The 19,610-nt window shown below is 35.6% G+C and overlaps 1 protein-coding gene across 2 annotated transcripts; it reads left to right on the top strand.

Moving 5' to 3' along the window:
* The first annotated feature begins 10,293 nt into the window (after positions 1-10,293).
* Positions 10,294-18,180, top strand: LOC108343571 (ceramide synthase LOH2). 2 transcript variants are annotated; one of them, XM_017581930.2, is made up of 7 exons: positions 10,294-10,502; positions 10,637-10,768; positions 12,014-12,222; positions 15,055-15,210; positions 16,251-16,436; positions 16,525-16,703; positions 17,857-18,180. In XM_017581930.2, the coding sequence occupies exons 2-7, from the start codon at positions 10,652-10,654 to the stop codon at positions 17,871-17,873; spliced, it is 864 nt and encodes a 287-aa protein (XP_017437419.1). In that variant the 5' UTR covers positions 10,294-10,502; positions 10,637-10,651; the 3' UTR covers positions 17,874-18,180. The 2 variants fall into 2 exon arrangements, with proteins under 2 accessions (XP_017437419.1, XP_052734194.1); XM_052878234.1 differs by lacking the exon at positions 12,014-12,222 and having other exon boundaries at positions 10,300-10,502.
* Positions 18,181-19,610: the final 1,430 nt, after the last annotated feature.

The following is a 19,610-nucleotide window of genomic DNA, read 5'->3' as shown; positions in this document are numbered from 1 at the left end:
CCCATGATGGAGGAAAAAAACAATGTTTATGAGGTAAGCAACTTGAGTGAGATAACATGCTATCAACTTTGACCTTTGCTGGCTATTTTAGTGATAACTTTTCCCACCGACCTCCAAATGATGTGATTCTTTTTTTATTAGAAACTAGACTCAAAAATCTTTCCAATGACTACTAATTTGTAATTTTCTGACATCTAAGTTAGTACAGTTTATTGTTTCAAGTTAGCGTTTCATATATTTTTGCCAACTCTCACCTTTGCTTGTTCTTTTGTTCATACCTTTCTCCACCGAACTCCAAATGAGTTGATTCTTGTTTTGTTGGAATCTAGACTCAAAGACCTTTCAAATTATGCCTTGGAAATCAAGTTTACACCTTTTTGACACTATAATCGATTACAAGGACACTGTAAATGATTACCCGAGAGAAAATTGGAATTTGTACAGAAAGTCCAACATAGGTACTCAGTCAGGTGAACAGGGGTCACCATTGGAAAAAGAAGTGACTTTTAGGCACTTTTGCACTTGTCTTAGGCTGTTCCTTGTGTTTCAGTGGTGGGAAGTGATGTTTTGGCACCCCATGATGGAGGAAAAAAACAATGTTTATGAGGTGAGCAACTTGGGTGAGATAACATGCTGTCAACTTTGACCTTTGCTGGCTATTTTACTGATAACTTTTCCCACCGACCTCCAAATGATGTGATTCTTTTTTTATTAGAAACTAGACTCAAAAATCTTTCCAATGACTACTAATTTGTAATTTTTGGACATCTGAGTTGGTACAGTTTATTGTTTCAAGTTAGCGTTTCATATATTTTTGCCAACTCTCACCTTTGCTTGTTCTTTTGTTCATATCTTTCTCCACCGAACTCCAAATGAGTTGATTCTTGTTTTGTTGGAATCTAGACTCAAAGACCTTTCAAATTATGCCTTGGAAATCAAGTTTACACCTTTTTTGACACTGTAATCGATTACAAGGACACTGTAAACGATTACCCGAGAGAAAATTTAAATTTGTACAGAAAGTCCAACACAGGTACTCAGTCAGGTGAACAGGGGTCACCATTGGAAAAAGAAGTGACTTTTAGGCAGTTTCGCACTTGTCTTAGGCTGTTCCTTGTGTTTCAGTGGTGGGAAGTGATGTTTTGGCACCCCATGATGGAGGAAAAAGCAATGTTTATGAGGTGAGCAACTTGGGTGAGATAACATGCTGTCAACTTTGACCTTTGCTGGCTATTTTACTGATAACTTTTCCCACCGACGTCCAAATGATGTGATTCTTTTTTTATTAGAAACTAGACTCAAAAATCATTCCAATGACTACTAATTTCTAATTTTTGGACATCTGAGTTGGTACAGTTTATTGTTTCAAGTTAGCGTTTCATATATTTTTGCCAACTCTCACCTTTGCTTGTTCTTTTGTTCATATCTTTCTCCACCGAATTCCAAATGAGTTGATTCTTGTTTTGTTGGAATCTAGACTCAAAGACCTTTCAAATTATGCCTTGGAAATCAAGTTTACACCTTTTTTGACACTGTAATCGATTACAAGGACACTGTAAACGATTACCCGAGAGAAAATTGGAATTTGTCCAGGAAGTCCAACACAGGTACTCAGTCAGGTGAACATGGGTCACCATTGGAAAAAGAAGTGACTTTTAGGCACTTTTGCACTTGTCTTAGGCTGTTCCTTGTGTTTCAGTGGTGGGAAGTGATGTTTTGGCACCCCATGATGGAGGAAAAAAACAATGTTTATGAGGTGAGCAACTTGGGTGAGATAACATGCTGTCAACTTTGACCTTTGCTGGCTATTTTACTGATAACTTTTGCCACCGACCTCCAAATGATGTGATTCTTTTTTTATTAGAAACTAGACTCAAAAATCATTCCAATGACTACTAATTTCTAATTTTTGGACATCTGAGTTGGTACAGTTTATTGTTTCAAGTTAGCGTTTCATATATTTTTGCCAACTCTCACCTTTGCTTGTTCTTTTGTTCATATCTTTCTCCACCGAATTCCAAATGAGTTGATTCTTGTTTTGTTGGAATCTAGACTCAAAGACCTTTCAAATTATGCCTTGGAAATCAAGTTTACACCTTTTTTGACACTGTAATCGATTACAAGGACACTGTAAACGATTACCCGAGAGAAAATTGGAATTTGTCCAGGAAGTCCAACACAGGTACTCAGTCAGGTGAACATGGGTCACCATTGGAAAAAGAAGTGACTTTTAGGCACTTTTGCACTTGTCTTAGGCTGTTCCTTGTGTTTCAGTGGTGGGAAGTGATGTTTTGGCACCCCATGATGGAGGAAAAAAACAATGTTTATGAGGTGAGCAACTTGGGTGAGATAACATGCTGTCAACTTTGACCTTTGCTGGCTATTTTACTGATAACTTTTGCCACCGACCTCCAAATGATGTGATTCTTTTTTTATTAGAAACTAGACTCAAAAATCATTCCAATGACTACTAATTTCTAATTTTTGGACATCTGAGTTGGTACAGTTTATTGTTTCAAGTTAGCGTTTCATATATTTTTGCCAACTCTTACCTTTGCTTGTTCTTTTGTTCATATCTTTCTCCACCGAACTCCAAATGAGTTGATTCTTGTTTTGTTGGAATCTAGACTCAAAGACCTTTCAAATTATGCCTTGGAAATCAAGTTTACACCTTTTTTGACACTGTAATCGATTACAAGGACACTGTAAACGATTACCCGAGAGAAAATTGGAATTTGTACAGAAAGTCCAACACAGGTACTCAGTCAGGTGAACAGGGGTCACCATTGGAAAAAGAAGTGACTTTTAGGCACTTTTGCACTTGTCTTAGGCTGTTCCTTGTGTTTGAGTGGTGGGAAGTGATGTTTTGGCACCCCATGATGGAGGAAAAAAACAATGTTTATGAGGTAAGCAACTTGAGTGAGATAACATGCTATCAACTTTGACCTTTGCTGGCTATTTTAGTGATAACTTTTCCCACCGACCTCCAAATGATGTGATTCTTTTTTTATTAGAAACTAGACTCAAAAATCTTTCCAATGACTACTAATTTGTAATTTTTGGACATCTGAGTTGGTACAGTTTATTGTTTCAAGTTAGCGTTTCATATATTTTTGCCAACTCTCACCTTTGCTTGTTCTTTTGTTCATATCTTTCTCCACCGAACTCCAAATGAGTTGATTCTTGTTTTGTTGGAATCTAGACTCAAAGACCTTTCAAATTATGCCTTGGAAATCAAGTTTACACCTTTTTTGACACTGTAATCGATTACAAGGACACTGTAAACGATTACCCGAGAGAAAATTTAAATTTGTACAGAAAGTCCAACACAGGTACTCAGTCAGGTGAACAGGGGTCACCATTGGAAAAAGAAGTGACTTTTAGGCACTTTCGCACTTGTCTTAGGCTGTTCCTTGTGTTTCAGTGGTGGGAAGTGATGTTTTGGCACCCCATGATGGAGGAAAAAGCAATGTTTATGAGGTGAGCAACTTGGGTGAGATAACATGCTGTCAACTTTGACCTTTGCTGGCTATTTTACTGATAACTTTTCCCACCGACGTCCAAATGATGTGATTCTTTTTTTATTAGAAACTAGACTCAAAAATCATTCCAATGACTACTAATTTCTAATTTTTGGACATCTGAGTTGGTACAGTTTATTGTTTCAAGTTAGCGTTTCATATATTTTTGCCAACTCTCACCTTTGCTTGTTCTTTTGTTCATATCTTTCTCCACCGAATTCCAAATGAGTTGATTCTTGTTTTGTTGGAATCTAGACTCAAAGACCTTTCAAATTATTCCTTGGAAATCAAGTTTACACCTTTTTTGACACTGTAATCGATTACAAGGACACTGTAAACGATTACCCGAGAGAAAATTGGAATTTGTCCAGGAAGTCCAACACAGGTACTCAGTCAGGTGAACATGGGTCACCATTGGAAAAAGAAGTGACTTTTAGGCACTTTTGCACTTGTCTTAGGCTGTTCCTTGTGTTTCAGTGGTGGGAAGTGATGTTTTGGCACCCCATGATGGAGGAAAAAAACAATGTTTATGAGGTGAGCAACTTGGGTGAGATAACATGCTGTCAACTTTGACCTTTGCTGGCTATTTTACTGATAACTTTTGCCACCGACCTCCAAATGATGTGATTCTTTTTTTATTAGAAACTAGACTCAAAAATCATTCCAATGACTACTAATTTCTAATTTTTGGACATCTGAGTTGGTACAGTTTATTGTTTCAAGTTAGCGTTTCATATATTTTTGCCAACTCTCACCTTTGCTTGTTCTTTTGTTCATATCTTTCTCCACCGAATTCCAAATGAGTTGATTCTTGTTTTGTTGGAATCTAGACTCAAAGACCTTTCAAATTATGCCTTGGAAATCAAGTTTACACCTTTTTTGACACTGTAATCGATTACAAGGACACTGTAAACGATTACCCGAGAGAAAATTGGAATTTGTCCAGGAAGTCCAACACAGGTACTCAGTCAGGTGAACATGGGTCACCATTGGAAAAAGAAGTGACTTTTAGGCACTTTTGCACTTGTCTTAGGCTGTTCCTTGTGTTTCAGTGGTGGGAAGTGATGTTTTGGCACCCCATGATGGAGGAAAAAAACAATGTTTATGAGGTGAGCAACTTGGGTGAGATAACATGCTGTCAACTTTGACCTTTGCTGGCTATTTTAGTGATAACTTTTGCCACCGACCTCCAAATGATGTGATTCTTTTTTTATTAGAAACAAGACTCAAAAATCATTCCAATGACTACTAATTTCTAATTTTTGGACATCTGAGTTGGTACAGTTTATTGTTTCAAGTTAGCGTTTCATATATTTTTGCCAACTCTTACCTTTGCTTGTTCTTTTGTTCATATCTTTCTCCACCGAACTCCAAATGAGTTGATTCTTGTTTTGTTGGAATCTAGACTCAAAGACCTTTCAAATTATGACTTGGAAATCAAGTTTACACCTTTTTTGACACTGTAATCGATTACAAGGACACTGTAAACGATTACCCGAGAGAAAATTGGAATTTGTACAGAAAGTCCAACACAGGTACTCAGTCAGGTGAACAGGGGTCACCATTGGAAAAAGAAGTGACTTTTAGGCACTTTTGCACTTGTCTTAGGCTGTTCCTTGTGTTTCAGTGGTGGGAAGTTATGTTTTGGCACCCCATGATGGAGGAAAAAAACAATGTTTATGAGGTGAGCAACTTGGGTGAGATAACATGCTGTCAACTTTGACCTTTGCTGGCTATTTTACTGATAACTTTTCCCACCGACCTCCAAATGATGTGATTCTTTTTTTATTAGACTCAAAAATCTTTCCAATGACTACTAATTTGTAATTTTCTGACATCTGAGTTGGTACAGTTTATGGTTTCAAGTTAGCGTTTCATATATTTTTGCCAACTCTCACCTTTGCTTGTTCTTTTGTTCATATCTTTCTCCACCGAATTCCAAATGAGTTGATTCTTGTTTTGTTGGAATCTAGACTCAAAGACCTTTCAAATTATGCCTTGGAAATCAAGTTTACATCTTTTTTGACACTTGAATCGATTACAAGGACACTGTAAACGATTACCCGAGAGAAAATTGGAATTTGTACAGAAAGTCCAACACAGGTACTCAGTCAAGTGAACATGGGTCACCATTGGAAAAAGAAGTGACTTTTAGGCACTTTTGCACTTGTCTTAGGCTGTTCCTTGTGTTTGAGTGGTGGGAAGTGATGTTTTGGCACCCCATGATGGAGGAAAAAAACAATGTTTATGAGGTGAGCAACTTGGGTGAGATAACATGCTGTCAACTTTGACCTTTGCTGGCTATTTTACTGATAACTTTTCCCACCGACCTCCAAATGATGTGATTCTTTTTTTATTAGACTCAAAAATCTTTCCAATGACTACTAATTTGTAATTTTTTGACATCTGAGTTGGTACAGTTTATTGTTTCAAGTTAGCGTTTCATATATTTTTGCCAACTCTCACCTTTGCTTGTTCTTTTGTTCATATCTTTCTCCACCGAACTCCAAATGAGTTGATTCTTGTTTTGTTGGAATCTAGACTCAAAGACCTTTCAAATTATGCCTTGGAAATCAAGTTTACACCTTTTTTGACACTGTAATCGATTACAAGGACACTGTAAACGATTACCCGAGAGAAAATTTGAATTTGTACAAAAAGTCCAACACAGGTACTCAGTCAGGTGAACATGGGTCACCATTGGAAAAAGAAGTGACTTTTAGGCACTTTTGCACTTGTCTTAGGCTGTTCCTTGTGTTTGAGTGGTGGGAAGTGATGTTTTGGCACCCCATGATGGAGGAAAAAAACAATGTTTATGAGGTAAGCAACTTGAGTGAGATAACATGCTATCAACTTTGACCTTTGCTGGCTATTTTAGTGATAACTTTTCCCACCGACCTCCAAATGATGTGATTCTTTTTTTATTAGAAACTAGACTCAAAAATCTTTCCAATGACTACTAATTTGTAATTTTCTGACATCTAAGTTAGTACAGTTTATTGTTTCAAGTTAGCGTTTCATATATTTTTGCCAACTCTCACCTTTGCTTGTTCTTTTGTTCATACCTTTCTCCACCGAACTCCAAATGAGTTGATTCTTGTTTTGTTGGAATCTAGACTCAAAGACCTTTCAAATTATGCCTTGGAAATCAAGTTTACACCTTTTTGACACTATAATCGATTACAAGGACACTGTAAATGATTACCCGAGAGAAAATTGGAATTTGTACAGAAAGTCCAACATAGGTACTCAGTCAGGTGAACAGGGGTCACCATTGGAAAAAGAAGTGACTTTTAGGCACTTTTGCACTTGTCTTAGGCTGTTCCTTGTGTTTCAGTGGTGGGAAGTGATGTTTTGGCACCCCATGATGGAGGAAAAAAACAATGTTTATGAGGTGAGCAACTTGGGTGAGTTAACATGCTGTCAACTTTGACCTTTGCTGGCTATTTTACTGATAACTTTTCCCACCGACCTCCAAATGATGTGATTCTTTTTTTATTAGAAACTAGACTCAAAAATCATTCCAATGACTACTAATTTGTAATTTTTGGACATCTGAGTTGGTACAGTTTATTGTTTCAAGTTAGCGTTTCATATATTTTTGCCAACTCTGACCTTTGCTTGTTCTTTTGCTCATAATTTTCTCCACCGAACTCCAAATGAGTTGATTCTTGTTTTGTTGGAATCTATACTCAAAGACCTTTCAAATTATGCCTTAGAAATCAAGTTTACACCTTCTTTGACACTGTAATCGATTACAAGGAAACTGTATACTTAGGGGACCAAGTTGGGTCTACACTTGTCCAACTTGGTCCCCTAAGTTAGAATGGCTTCTTCTCCACTTCTTGGGGTCACCTCCCATCACTTTCCACTCTCTACCTCGGCTGAAACACCAACACCAAGTAAATACAAGTGGACTTGTGCCTGAAAGTAACAATTTTTGCCAATGATCACCCGTGACACCACAGCTGACTACTTTAGTTCAACTTTCTGTACAAAATAGTGATTTCTCTCGTGTAATCGTTTACCAGGCCACTGTAAACGATTACAACAGTGTTTTAGTTTTACAGACAACTGCAATGTCATTAAGTGGTATTGGTGTTTTACTCACAACTGTAATGGTATTAAGTGTATCATAAATTGAACATTACATAATAAATGTCGAGAATTGAGGAACCAGTTTTAAAGTAAACAACTTCATTAAATTAAAGACTTGAAATTATCAAAGTAGGAACTGTGGTACATAGTTCTTTATAATACAGAAAATAAAGCCTAAACAACCAATTTTAAGTCTGAGGATTGTTTTTAGAAGCACTTTGGAAGTGTTGCAGTTGTTGTTCAATGTTCCCAACGCGCGATTGCAACGCATCAAACCTTGTAGTGATGACCATGTCCATGTTTCCAAATCTTGTTTCAAGGGCAAGATGGAGGACAGAGCGACACACAAGATGGAAGGGTTTCCTTGTGGACGACAGACCCACACAAAAGATCGAAGGGTTCAACGTCCGTACTACGGTAAAGATTGAACACAGCCACATAGAATATCCAAGGTTTCAACGCACGTACTGAAGAAGGAGGAATGAAAGTTTCGAAGACGAACGAGAGAGCGAGAGAGCGAGAGAGCGAGACACTGGAAGGGTTGAACGAACGTCTTTCCCACCCTAAACCGCCAAACCCAATTCTTAAAATTTTAACCTGGAAATCCCAAAATACCCCTCGCCCCGTAACCCTTTCTCTGTTTTAATTTCAAATTACTGAGCCAATGAAGCGCTGACACGTGGCGTTGTCAAAACAGTGTTAAAAATACGTTGTCCAAATAACATTTTTCTTCTTTTAGTGACTATACGACTATGGTGACAGCAGGCAACAGCTATTGTATCAAACAGGGCTACACAACTGTGGACAACGAAGCCAAAACGGAGGAGGCCACACCAAAACAGAACGATGGAGAAGAAAGCAAAATGAGGAGGGAAGAGAAATCACAAAACCTAACTTAACCCCAATTTCAAACACAACCACCTGTTTTCCCTTCCCTTAACGCCAGCTTGGAATTTTAAATAATAAAAACTAAGACAAAAACTATGCCAAATAGGACGACAAGTAAGGGAGTAAAAATGTGGTAAGGATTTCAGTGTCAACCAATCCATGTTGTTTTTTATTTCTCTCACCGATTTCCATATGTAAATAATTTTCTTTATAGTTCTTCTAAAATCCTTTGTTCTCTTGCATATACTTTATTTTAATATATATTGCATTATATTGTATATATAATCAAAAATTGTTTTTTATCCATAATAGATTTTGATTTTCATCATAATTATTCTTGACTTTCTAAAATTTGCTTTCATCGTACTTTGAAAAATATTATTGAATTGAAATCCGAAATGGTTAAAAATAATATATAATGTTAAGTTGTTATCAAGGATTAGAAATCATGGAGTGTTATGAGTCAATGAAGTTGGCTAAAAATCCATGATAAATTATTTTGCCACACATACTTTTCCAGCACTTTAAACAAAAACAACTTGTATAACTAATAAGAGATCAAATTTTTTTAATTAAATTATTAACTAATATAATTTATTTAAAAAATAGTTAGTATATTTATAATTTTAAATATTTTTATATTACTATTGTTTATATATATATATATATATATATATATATATATATATATATAAGAAATAATCGTTATGTTTTACTATGCATTAGTCAAACTAACAATGTTTTAGTAGTCGTTATTTGGTTTATTAATTATTTTGTATCTTTCATTCCACTCAATTATGCAATTTTTCTTATCCAAATTATTCAATATAATATGAATAGAAAATAAAATAAAAAATGTGAACTTATGAAAAGAACCCACAATCCTAATAGTTGAAAATAGTGGTGACAAGTTGGTCACAAATGTACCAAAACAAAAGATAAAATTACACTTTGACATTCTAAAATAATAATATTTTAAATATATTTATATTATTTTTTAATTTAAAGTTATAATACAAAAGAATGTATTTTTATGGAGAGTGTCAAACAAACTGTTTCCAAACGTTAATAACCGATATCCATTAAGAAGAACAGAGTTTCATTATTGACCAACTATTTATTCGAAATTCTAGTATACATAAAGGCTTATTTCTGATGAAGCTTTTGAGTACAAAGCCATGTGTTTCTTTCAATTAAAGAAATTCTTCGTTGAAAAGGAAGACTTTATTTCGAGAAGTGAATTTAGTTATTTACAGATAATTTGATAATATGTGATTGGATAGATTTAATAAATAAAAAATTTGAATAAAATACATTTTAACTTGACTTTAATATTATATTAAAATAACAAAATTTAATTATAATATGAGAAAAATATATCTATTTTTAATTGATATAACATTCCCAATCATAATGCATGTATCTAAAATCTAGTTTTGTTTCATCGAAATATTAGATTAACGTTTTTAAATCCCAAGTAAAATAAATGAGAAGAAACTGGTTAGAGAAATCAAAGAATGGAATATTGAAAGTTGAAAGAAATACAGAACTGCAATCAGATTCATATTCACGTGGGAGAAAAAAAGTGGTAGTCTCTAAAAATTGCAGGACGAACAATTCATCGCCATGTGGGCTTATTACACGACCAAAGATGGGCCCGTCCAAAAATGAAATCAGATTAAATTAATTAATTAAATGAAAAGATTTCACGAGGCACAGAAGTTGTAATAAATAAATAATATGCTAAATAAATAAATAGTAAGAAATGAATAAGTAAAGTGGGAGAGGAAGATTAAACGAAAGAAAAGAAAACAAAAGAAGAAAAAACAAACCCTCTAAGACATTTCTTTTGATTTGCATTTTTCCGTTTGAAGCTCTCTCTCCCTCCCTCTTTCGCACACACTTTCCCTCCGTCGTTTCGTTGGCTTCTTCCTCTGCGCGCATTTCCGCTTTCACAACTAACGAAGCCGCCAGCGAAGCCATCCTCGAAAGCAGGTGAGAAACCGATCTCATCGTGGCTATCGCTTCAATACATGAAAATTCTTGCGTTTCCTTTTAATGCTCTGAATGATCTCTGTCTGTGCTGTTCTTGTTACTCATTCTCTCTACGCTTTCTTCTGAAACTGCAGCTGTTGTAATCCGCCATGGATTTCCTCTGGTCCGAGAATGCGACGCCGCACTCCTCGCACTTCTCCGCCGCGATCTATTTCGCCTTCGCCAGTTTCGCGGCCAGGTTCTTCCTTGACAGATTCGTTTTTCGTGTAAGTTCCTCTGTTTGCTTAGCGAATTTCTTGTTCCTTGCCGAATTGGATTCCTGTTGATGGCTTGTTTCTGTTTTGTTAGAGATTTAATTGAATAAAATAGAAGAAACGGCTAGTTCTGGTTTGTGCCTGTTTTATTGATTATCCTTTTTAGGGTTCCTTGAAAGAAACCGCTGAAGCCTTCGGTTTTGTTAGTAATTTAGCACAACTTTTCTTTGAGTTGGTGGTTTTTTTTTTTTTTTTGTTCTGTTTTCGGTTGCATTTAATCGGTATTTGTTTCCCGCAATTTGTTCAAATTGGTGAAGGATCTTTCAGTTGAGCTTCCATTGGTTTTAATTGCGCAATTGAAAATTAAGGCATCGGTGTTCCTCTTATGGAAAATGTTCTAATGCAATGCTGCTCATTTGTGTTGAGTTAAATCTGTCTATTGGTATTCTTTTATCCTTCTTAATTATGTTGTTGGCCCTCTTTGGCAATTAAGAGTTATTCTTAGCTCATATATGGCAAAAATATATGATCTATACTTCCTATTGTGTTGGAACACGGATTGTATTGGGAGGTTTTCTACATTTCCAATTGATGAATGCGAGGGTATCATGTGTTATTACACAGTTGATTTTGTGTTACCTTCTGTTCCCTACCATTACCACCACCATGCATTACTGTTGGTAGACATTACTTTTAATCTTACTGGTGAAATTAGGATGCAAAAAAGGAAAAAGCGCTGTTGTTTGTAAAGGGTTATAGAAGAATATCGTCTTCTCAAAACATGTAGGAAATGACTTGGCCATTGTTGTTGTTCTAGTATCACAATTCCCTAAATCACAGAAATTTATCTTGTGTCTGGAAGGGATCTGTTTGCTAAATGTCACTTTGGTTTCTTTCACCTGTTGTGTTGGGAAGAAAGTACGATAGTGTGGTGCAATCTCAGTCCGGCCGAATGGGATGATAGGTTAAATATTTTCGGGCAAAGCACATCAGTAAGGATGATCAAAGACTTGTAATGCCTGAGCTTGAAATTTTTGTAAATTCTTAATTGTTCCACGAAGTTTTGTCAATCAGTTTAGTGATCTGTGGAAAAACATATTTTTTGGAAGCAACTATGACCCTATTACGGTTTAGAATAATTCCAAATCCTCTTATATCATATTCTTACTAAATGAAAATAAATATACAGTATCTTTTGTGTTTTCAAAATTCATTTACCTTTTCCTTCATATTTTTAAATACTGTTGTTGTCTACAGAGGTTGTCCATTAGGATGTTGACAAAGGGTAAAGCGCCATCACGTATTACTAAGGAAATGCAAGTAAAGATTGGAAAATGCTCAGAGTCAATGTGGAAGTTAACATATTATGCTGCTGTTGAAGCATTCATTCTTAAAATTACCTACAAGGAACCCTGGTTCAGTAATACGAAATTATACTTCAATGACTGGCCAAATCATGAGTTGAAGTAAGTATTTTATGTTGCATGATGAAAAAAACCAGTCTAGTCAGTAACAAATGGTTTTCCCACATTGAGTGGTCTGCATTTATCTTGTTGACCTGTTTTATTTGTGTTCATCAGGAAAACATTCTCATTGAACCTTGTACTCATCTTCAATTTTATTTGCTTTACATCTTAAATTTTCTCATATGGTTAAGATCAGAACTCAATTCATAATTTACAAATCTAGGTTCACATTAAGACTGAGTAATAAGTTTTCAGAAATTGACAGTTGGACCTAGGGCATTTATGTTTTGTAAACTACTAAACACCTAAATGTAGTCTTTTTATTTTAGTTAATGGAGAACTAGGTGCATGATAGCAAATTTCAAGAGTTTCAAAGCAATATACACATATGTTTCTCACTTTGTCAAAAGACAATGCACATATGATAGGATTTAATATGATAGGTTATAATGGGTAATAGGTGTGCAGGAGAGAGAAAACAGTTGAAGAATTAATTGTTCAGTTTAGGAATTAATTGTTGTTGGGTAGTTAGAAGTGGGCTGCCTTTATAAGAAGGCAAGGGGGGGGGGGGGGTCTGGTAGAGGGGAGTTTTTGATATCAATTGTATAGACAGGAACCTTGATCCTGTGGAGGGGGATTATGCTCCCAGTTACTGGTTGTACATGACATTGGTTGATGTGAATACATATTTTCATTCTTTTCTTACCATTTGGGTGCTATTGTGTGAGTGTGTGCTGTGAGACAATTAGGTTTCATACCTAGAAACCTAACAATTTGGTCCGACCTGCCGGATCAAAGTGGGGGTGAAGGATCAAGAAGCTGCTCCGCTTAGGAGGGGACTGCCGGATCAAGAAGGGATCAAGAAGTGATCAAGAAAGGGTGGAAGCATGGAAGGAAGAGACAATACCTTGGAGAGAAGGGTCAGTGAACAGAAAATGGGGATGGCAGAATGGAGGAGAGATATCCAAGAAATAAAAGAAATGTTGCAGGAAATCAAGATTCACATAATGGGCTCAGAAAGAAGTGAGAAAGCTATCATGAGAGGAAAGAAAGATGGTTCAGAGGAAGAGCTGGAGGAAGACAGGGGAAAAGGGCAGCAGAATTGGAGGCAGCGGGTAGAATTGCCCAGGTTTGAGGGGTTGGACCCGTTGGGATGGATCTCTCAAGTTGAGAAGTTTTTTGACACCCAAAATATCACAGAGAAGGAGAGGCTCAGGTTGGCTTATAGCTGCATGGAGGGAGGCACAATTTATTGGTTCAGGGCCTGGAAAAATAAAACCAAGAACCTTTCTTGGAAAGGGCTGCAAGAGGCATTGATAATGGGGTTCGGAGAAAGAGATAGAGGTTTTGTTTTTGAAAAGTTAGGCCAAACTGCAAAAATCACAGAAGCTGCTAATGAGAAAGTTGTTGGTGTTGCTACCCAGGGAGTGGCAAAAGCTGCTCTTTCTGGGAAGGAAAGAGAAAGAGATATCAGTGCAGAAGACAAAAACTGTGATGGAGGCATTGTTTGTGTTGCTGCCCAGGAAGTGGCAGAAGCTGCCGTTTCTAGGAGAGATAGTGGGGTAGGTTGTGATGTGTATGATAAAACAGTGAAGAAGGGTGAAAACAGAGGAAAGAAAGCAGAATATGGTGGGAACAGGGTGACTATGATGGCTGGAAATAAAGTAGAAGATGCAGCTGTCTTGAGTGGGGAAAAAATATGGTTGTCACAAACATATAAAACACTAGAAGACCAATGGCAGAGATATTTCTTTGCAGGGCTGCAATTTAACATTCAGAGGAAACAGTTAGCTCAACATGATGATGATGAAGGAATTGGATGGTCAGATCAACAAGTTCTTTCCTTTTTAGCTTCTAGGATGAACAAATTTGGGCAAGGAGAGGGCTTCGCCAGTACTGCTGCTATAAAAATACAAAAAAGGTTTTGGGGGTGGAAGAAGAGAAAAGAATTCTTGATCATTCATCAGAAAAGAGTTAAAATCCAGGCCCATGTAAGTGGTCACCAGGTCAGAAGGCAATATAGAAGAATCATAGGGTCCATGGGAATTCTGGAAAAAAAGCAACTCTTAAAGGAGTCAACAATTCTTTCATATAGACCACCACCCAAGCTTCCAGACCTGAATTGGAGGCAGCAGCCAGTGGGTTCCCTTCCTATGATGAAGATAAGCCATGGGAACAAGCATTACTGTACCAACCTTGAGGACAAGGTTGTTTTGCAGCAGGGTCTAATGATAGGTTATAATGGGTAATAGGTGTGCAGGAGAGAGAAAACAGTTGAAGAATTAATTGTTCAGTTTAGGAATTAATTGTTGTTGGGTAGTTAGAAGTGGGCTGCCTTTATAAGAAGGCAAGGGGGGGTCTGGAAGAGGGGAGTTTTTGATATCAATTGTATAGACAGGAACCTTGATCCTGTGGAGGGGGATTATGCTCCCAGTTACTGGTTGTACATGACATTGGTTGATGTGAATACATATTTTCATTCTTTTCTTACCATTTGGGTGCTATTGTGTGAGTGTGTGCTGTGAGACAGTTAGGTTTCATACCCAGAAACCTAACAACATATCTATTTTATATGGTTTTATAGGCTAAGATTAATTTGTACCTTTCTTCTTTTAACTTGATGTCATCTTTTCTAACTTGCCACTTTTTGGTACAATTTTTTTTTTGGTACAATGCAACTTGCTATCTGGTTCTATAGACATAATTCAAATGGCGGGAATTTTAACTTTTAGGAAGTTGTTTATAAGATTATTGTACTTGTATGAGTTTTGTGGTAAATAGAAGTTGGCATATTAAAATTTATACTGCACCCTATTTTATGTCTTATCCCAGGAGTTCTCTGGTGTTGTACTACATGTGCCAGTGTGGGTTCTACATATATAGTATTGCTGCTATTCTGACATGGGAGACTAGAAGGAAGGATTTTTCGGTGATGTTTACCCACCATGTAATTACTGTTTTACTAATTGGGTGCTCATATCTAACGAGGTAAAATATCTTGATGTTTCCAACAAGCCTTAATTTTATTTGCAGAATATCCAATACCTGTTTTACATAAACCTTAAATTTGGAATTTAGTTATTATTTGTTATTTTTTAAACAAGCATGAAAATTCTCACTCGTTGTCTCATTTCTAGTGTGTTTTTAACGTTTTGCTTCTGTTAAGAGTTTTAGGCATTAATGTGTTTTGTTGCCCAAATAATATTCATAAACGTAGGTGGTGTTTTTAAAGCCAGTAAATTTTAAGTCTCTGTTTCTAAATATGTTTTGGGATTTATCTAATGTTTCTACTTTCTATCTTTAACTAGTATAGTTTCTGGAAATTTCATTTTTTTTAATTTACTGCATGGAGATGGAAATAATTAGGTAATTATCTCACAAGGCCTTCTTAAATTTGTTGCATATGATAAAATTTCCATTATTATAAATAATATTTAAGAGCCTGTATTATTTCTCGAGGCTATGTTTGGATATCCTATGTTGAATGGAATGCAATAGGGTGGAACAAAATGAAGTGGATGGGTGAAAAGGTGGATTTTATCCCACAATCCCAAGTTGAAAGGGGAGAAAAAAAGGGATATTGGGTGGAATGGTGTTCATTCCACTGAGCTCCATTCCACTCTTTTCCATCAATGCAAACATACTTGAAACTTCTAGTCCTATATGTACCTTTTTAGAGCATTAATACTGGCCGATAGTTACATATTATGGTCTGTGGCATGTATTATGTAATTACCTATGTAACTTGTATGCAATAAAACAATATCATGTCCGCACTTAAATAGATGTATGCCTTAGATTTGATTTGAGTCTCTGTAAATGCTTAGAACTGAGAAATGCTGGACAAGTATCTTTTTTCTACGATAGATTAGAATGTTCTTTCATGTCTGCTTTCTTCTTGTGACTTCAGACTTTTTTTAGGTTTTGTTATATTAGGTTGGGTAATTTAGATAATTGGAATTGCAAAACTGACACTAAAATCATAGATAGAAATTGTGAGAGATAACTTACACTTGCTACACTTACAGTTTTTTTAGGATTGGCTCCATAATCCTCGCCCTTCATGATGCAAGTGACGTGTTCATGGAAGCTGCCAAGGTTTTCAAGTATTCTGGAAGGGAGTTTGGTGCAAGTGTGTGTTTTGGATTCTTTGCAGTTTCGTGGCTCATATTGCGGCTAATTTTCTTTCCTTTTTGGGTTATTAAGGCAACTAGGTTTGTCTTTTTTATTTTTATCATATTTATTTGACTTTGTTTTGGTAGATGCTTATTTATTAATCTTATTTCTGTTTCCACTGTCCAGCATTGATCTTCAACAGTGCCTAAACCTGTCAGAAGGTTTTGACATGTTTCTCTACTACGTTTTTAATACAATGCTCATAATGCTACTCATCTTCCATATATACTGGTGGAAGCTCATATGTGCAATGATTTATAGACAGCTGAAAAATAGGGGAAAAGTTGGCGAGGATATAAGATCTGGTAAGCAGGTTTCATCGATACAGGGTATTATGAGTATTGTATTATTGTTTTGTTCTGGAACCAGTCCAGTGTTAGGATATGGGCCAATGAATTTTTTTCATACTATCTTGCACTGAATCGTTTTTTAGTATTATTTTTCCTGGAGTACAATATAAAATGTTACTTTTGAGTAGAATGTTCTGCAATTCCTGTATCTTATGGGATGCCAATAGCCTCTTACCCAAAATTTGGTGGTTCAGATTTCAGGAGAAAGTATACCCAAATATATTGTTCACTTGTTTTAGATATTATAATGTGTGACCATGGATCAATGACACGGGTAGAGTTGAAGTGCTAATTTATGAACATTCCTGTGTTATATCCCCTCCCACCCAACTTAAGGCTTGCACACTTATAAATTATAAATTGGTCTTATTTTTAGTCAATGTGGGACTTTCAACACACTCCTCTCACGTCAAGATATATACATCTCGAGTGCGAGATTAGACATTAATGAGTGTTTTGATAGCGGGTGAAACATATGTCCAACAACACAAATCTCACTAGGATAGGCTCTAACCTGATTCTGATATCATGTTAAAAAGTGGACTTTAAGCCTAATTCAACTTTACAAACTGGCTTGTAAGGTAAGGTTTACACCTACTTATATACTTTAAATTGACCTTAACTCTAGTCCATGTGAGACTTCCAACACACCTTTCTCATGCTGAGGTATATACATCTCGAGCATGGGACTAAACACTAATGGATGGTTCAATAGCGGCCCAATAGCGAGTGGAATGATATGTCCAACAAATTTTGTTATGATAGGTTCTAACCTGACTTTAATACCATGTTAAGAGATAAACTTTAAGTCTAATTCAACTCTATAAAATCGGTTTGTAAGGTGAGATTTGCACTCACTTATATACTATAAATTGGTCTATAAATTGGTCTTATCTTTAGTCAATGTGAAACTTCAAACCTCTCTTAAATCACGTATTTTATTCAGTTAAATCATGATATATGTTAATAGGTACTATTAATATCACTACTGAATCTGGTTGCAACCAATTTTTTGCATCTACACAGATCCTTACTTTAGTCATCATCATGGGTAAATACGTACTTTATTTTTACTGAAGGAATTTTCTTTTTCCATTTTTTTTTGCAGATTCAGACGATGATTGAGTTTGGATAGACGAAGGGTTTTGTTGAGTTTTCTTTGTTCCCGATGATTGGTGATAGCTGCTTTTGACTTGTCTATAGATTTTTAGGAGTTCAGTTGGTTAAAACAACCAATGGAGGAGGGAATCTGAAGTTTCGTTAGTTTCAAAATTTTCACCGATTACCGAGTAAAAAGGGAGTAGGCAACCGTCAAAGCATATTTTGATTCTTATATTTTTGCTGTATAAATATGATAGGCATTCCTGTATAATTGTTTTTCTAAACCAACCCGTTTAGGTAACTAGGAGTTGAATGATAATTAGCTTATAAAGAATATGAAGGAGAAAGAAACTTATAGTCATTCTGCTTTTGAACGCTTTGTAGCCATAGGCCGCACACTGGTGCACTGTACTGTTTTGACTGCGCATCTTTGATTTAATTTGTTTTAGTTTTCTTGTCTTTTTAATAAGTTTTTTGAAAAACAAACATCTTTTTTTCTTTTAAGCCTAACTAAATATGCTATAATTCTGAACCTGCCTCTGTCTTGATATGGTTTTATTGTTAATTTTATTGTTCCCAGATGTTCAGATTAACAGACCCCCACCTCCTCCCTAACACAAAAGTGTTGTTATTATATTTTTAGTGTGGACGTGTTGATAAATTTCAATCATATTTACTACTTTTAATACGGTCTGTTGTTTCTTCAAAAAAAAAGTGAAGGTTAGAATTGAAGTAGTATATTTAAATTTTCCAAGTAAACAAGGAATTCTAAACTGAAGTATGAGTTTATACGCTAAATGAACGCTCTTGCTTTGGTTCCTGATTTTTTTTTTCTTTTCATTTATACTTAGTCGATGTTCCATTTATTATATTTACTTATATCAAAGCAGCGTCACTGTCTCACTAGTGCATGGAAATGATCCCCTGAGGATGCCAGATTTTCCAAATCACTTGTTGCATATTCCGCAAGAGTTTCCTCCCTTGAACGTTTCTGATTCCCACCCTATCAACTAGTTTACTATCTATCTATTTATCTATCTTCATCCAAACTTAGAAACTACATTCAATTCCTTTTTGAGCATACGACTCATGAGGTTTGACTAATAATCAAATTATTATAATAGAGAACACCAATCACTTTTGGTCAACAAGCACGTACATCACCCCTAATATTCAAATTATTATAATAGAGTACACCAATCACTTTTGGTTTACAAGCAAGTACATCATTCACACCTAGTTTACAAGCAAATATATTAACCACTCTTGGTTTAAATTGTATTAATCTTCTATTGATATTAAGAACTCTCAATATATACAAAATACTCTTAGAAAGAGCACTAGATTAACTTCACAGTGTGAAAAATTACAAAGGCTATTACTCACCAAAAAGAACATTATACAATTTGTATGCTTGAAAGTATTGTATATAACACTTCTGTATTCTTCATCTTGCTCTTGAGCTCTTTATATAAATTTGTCAATTAGACTTTTGTAGTTTTATGTTTGTTAACTCTTAACTTTGCTTGATCTTTAATTTGTCTTCAATGCGAATCTCCAATCTTGTTTATCTTGGTATGATATGATTATTCAATGCACTTTTCCATTTGTTCTATTATGGAAATAATTCAATAATATTTACAAATTTGACAATTAATAATCACAGTTAAACACAATCACATGGATTCATTTGTTTTCTTAATAAGAAAATTATAAGATCATTGTGATGGAAAACTCCTAGCCAAGAGTCTCATCACAATA

Source organism: Vigna angularis, chromosome 1 (genome assembly GCF_016808095.1).
Source record: "Vigna angularis cultivar LongXiaoDou No.4 chromosome 1, ASM1680809v1, whole genome shotgun sequence".
Lineage (NCBI taxonomy): Eukaryota > Viridiplantae > Streptophyta > Magnoliopsida > Fabales > Fabaceae > Vigna > Vigna angularis.
This window is presented reverse-complemented; position numbering and strand designations above follow the sequence as displayed.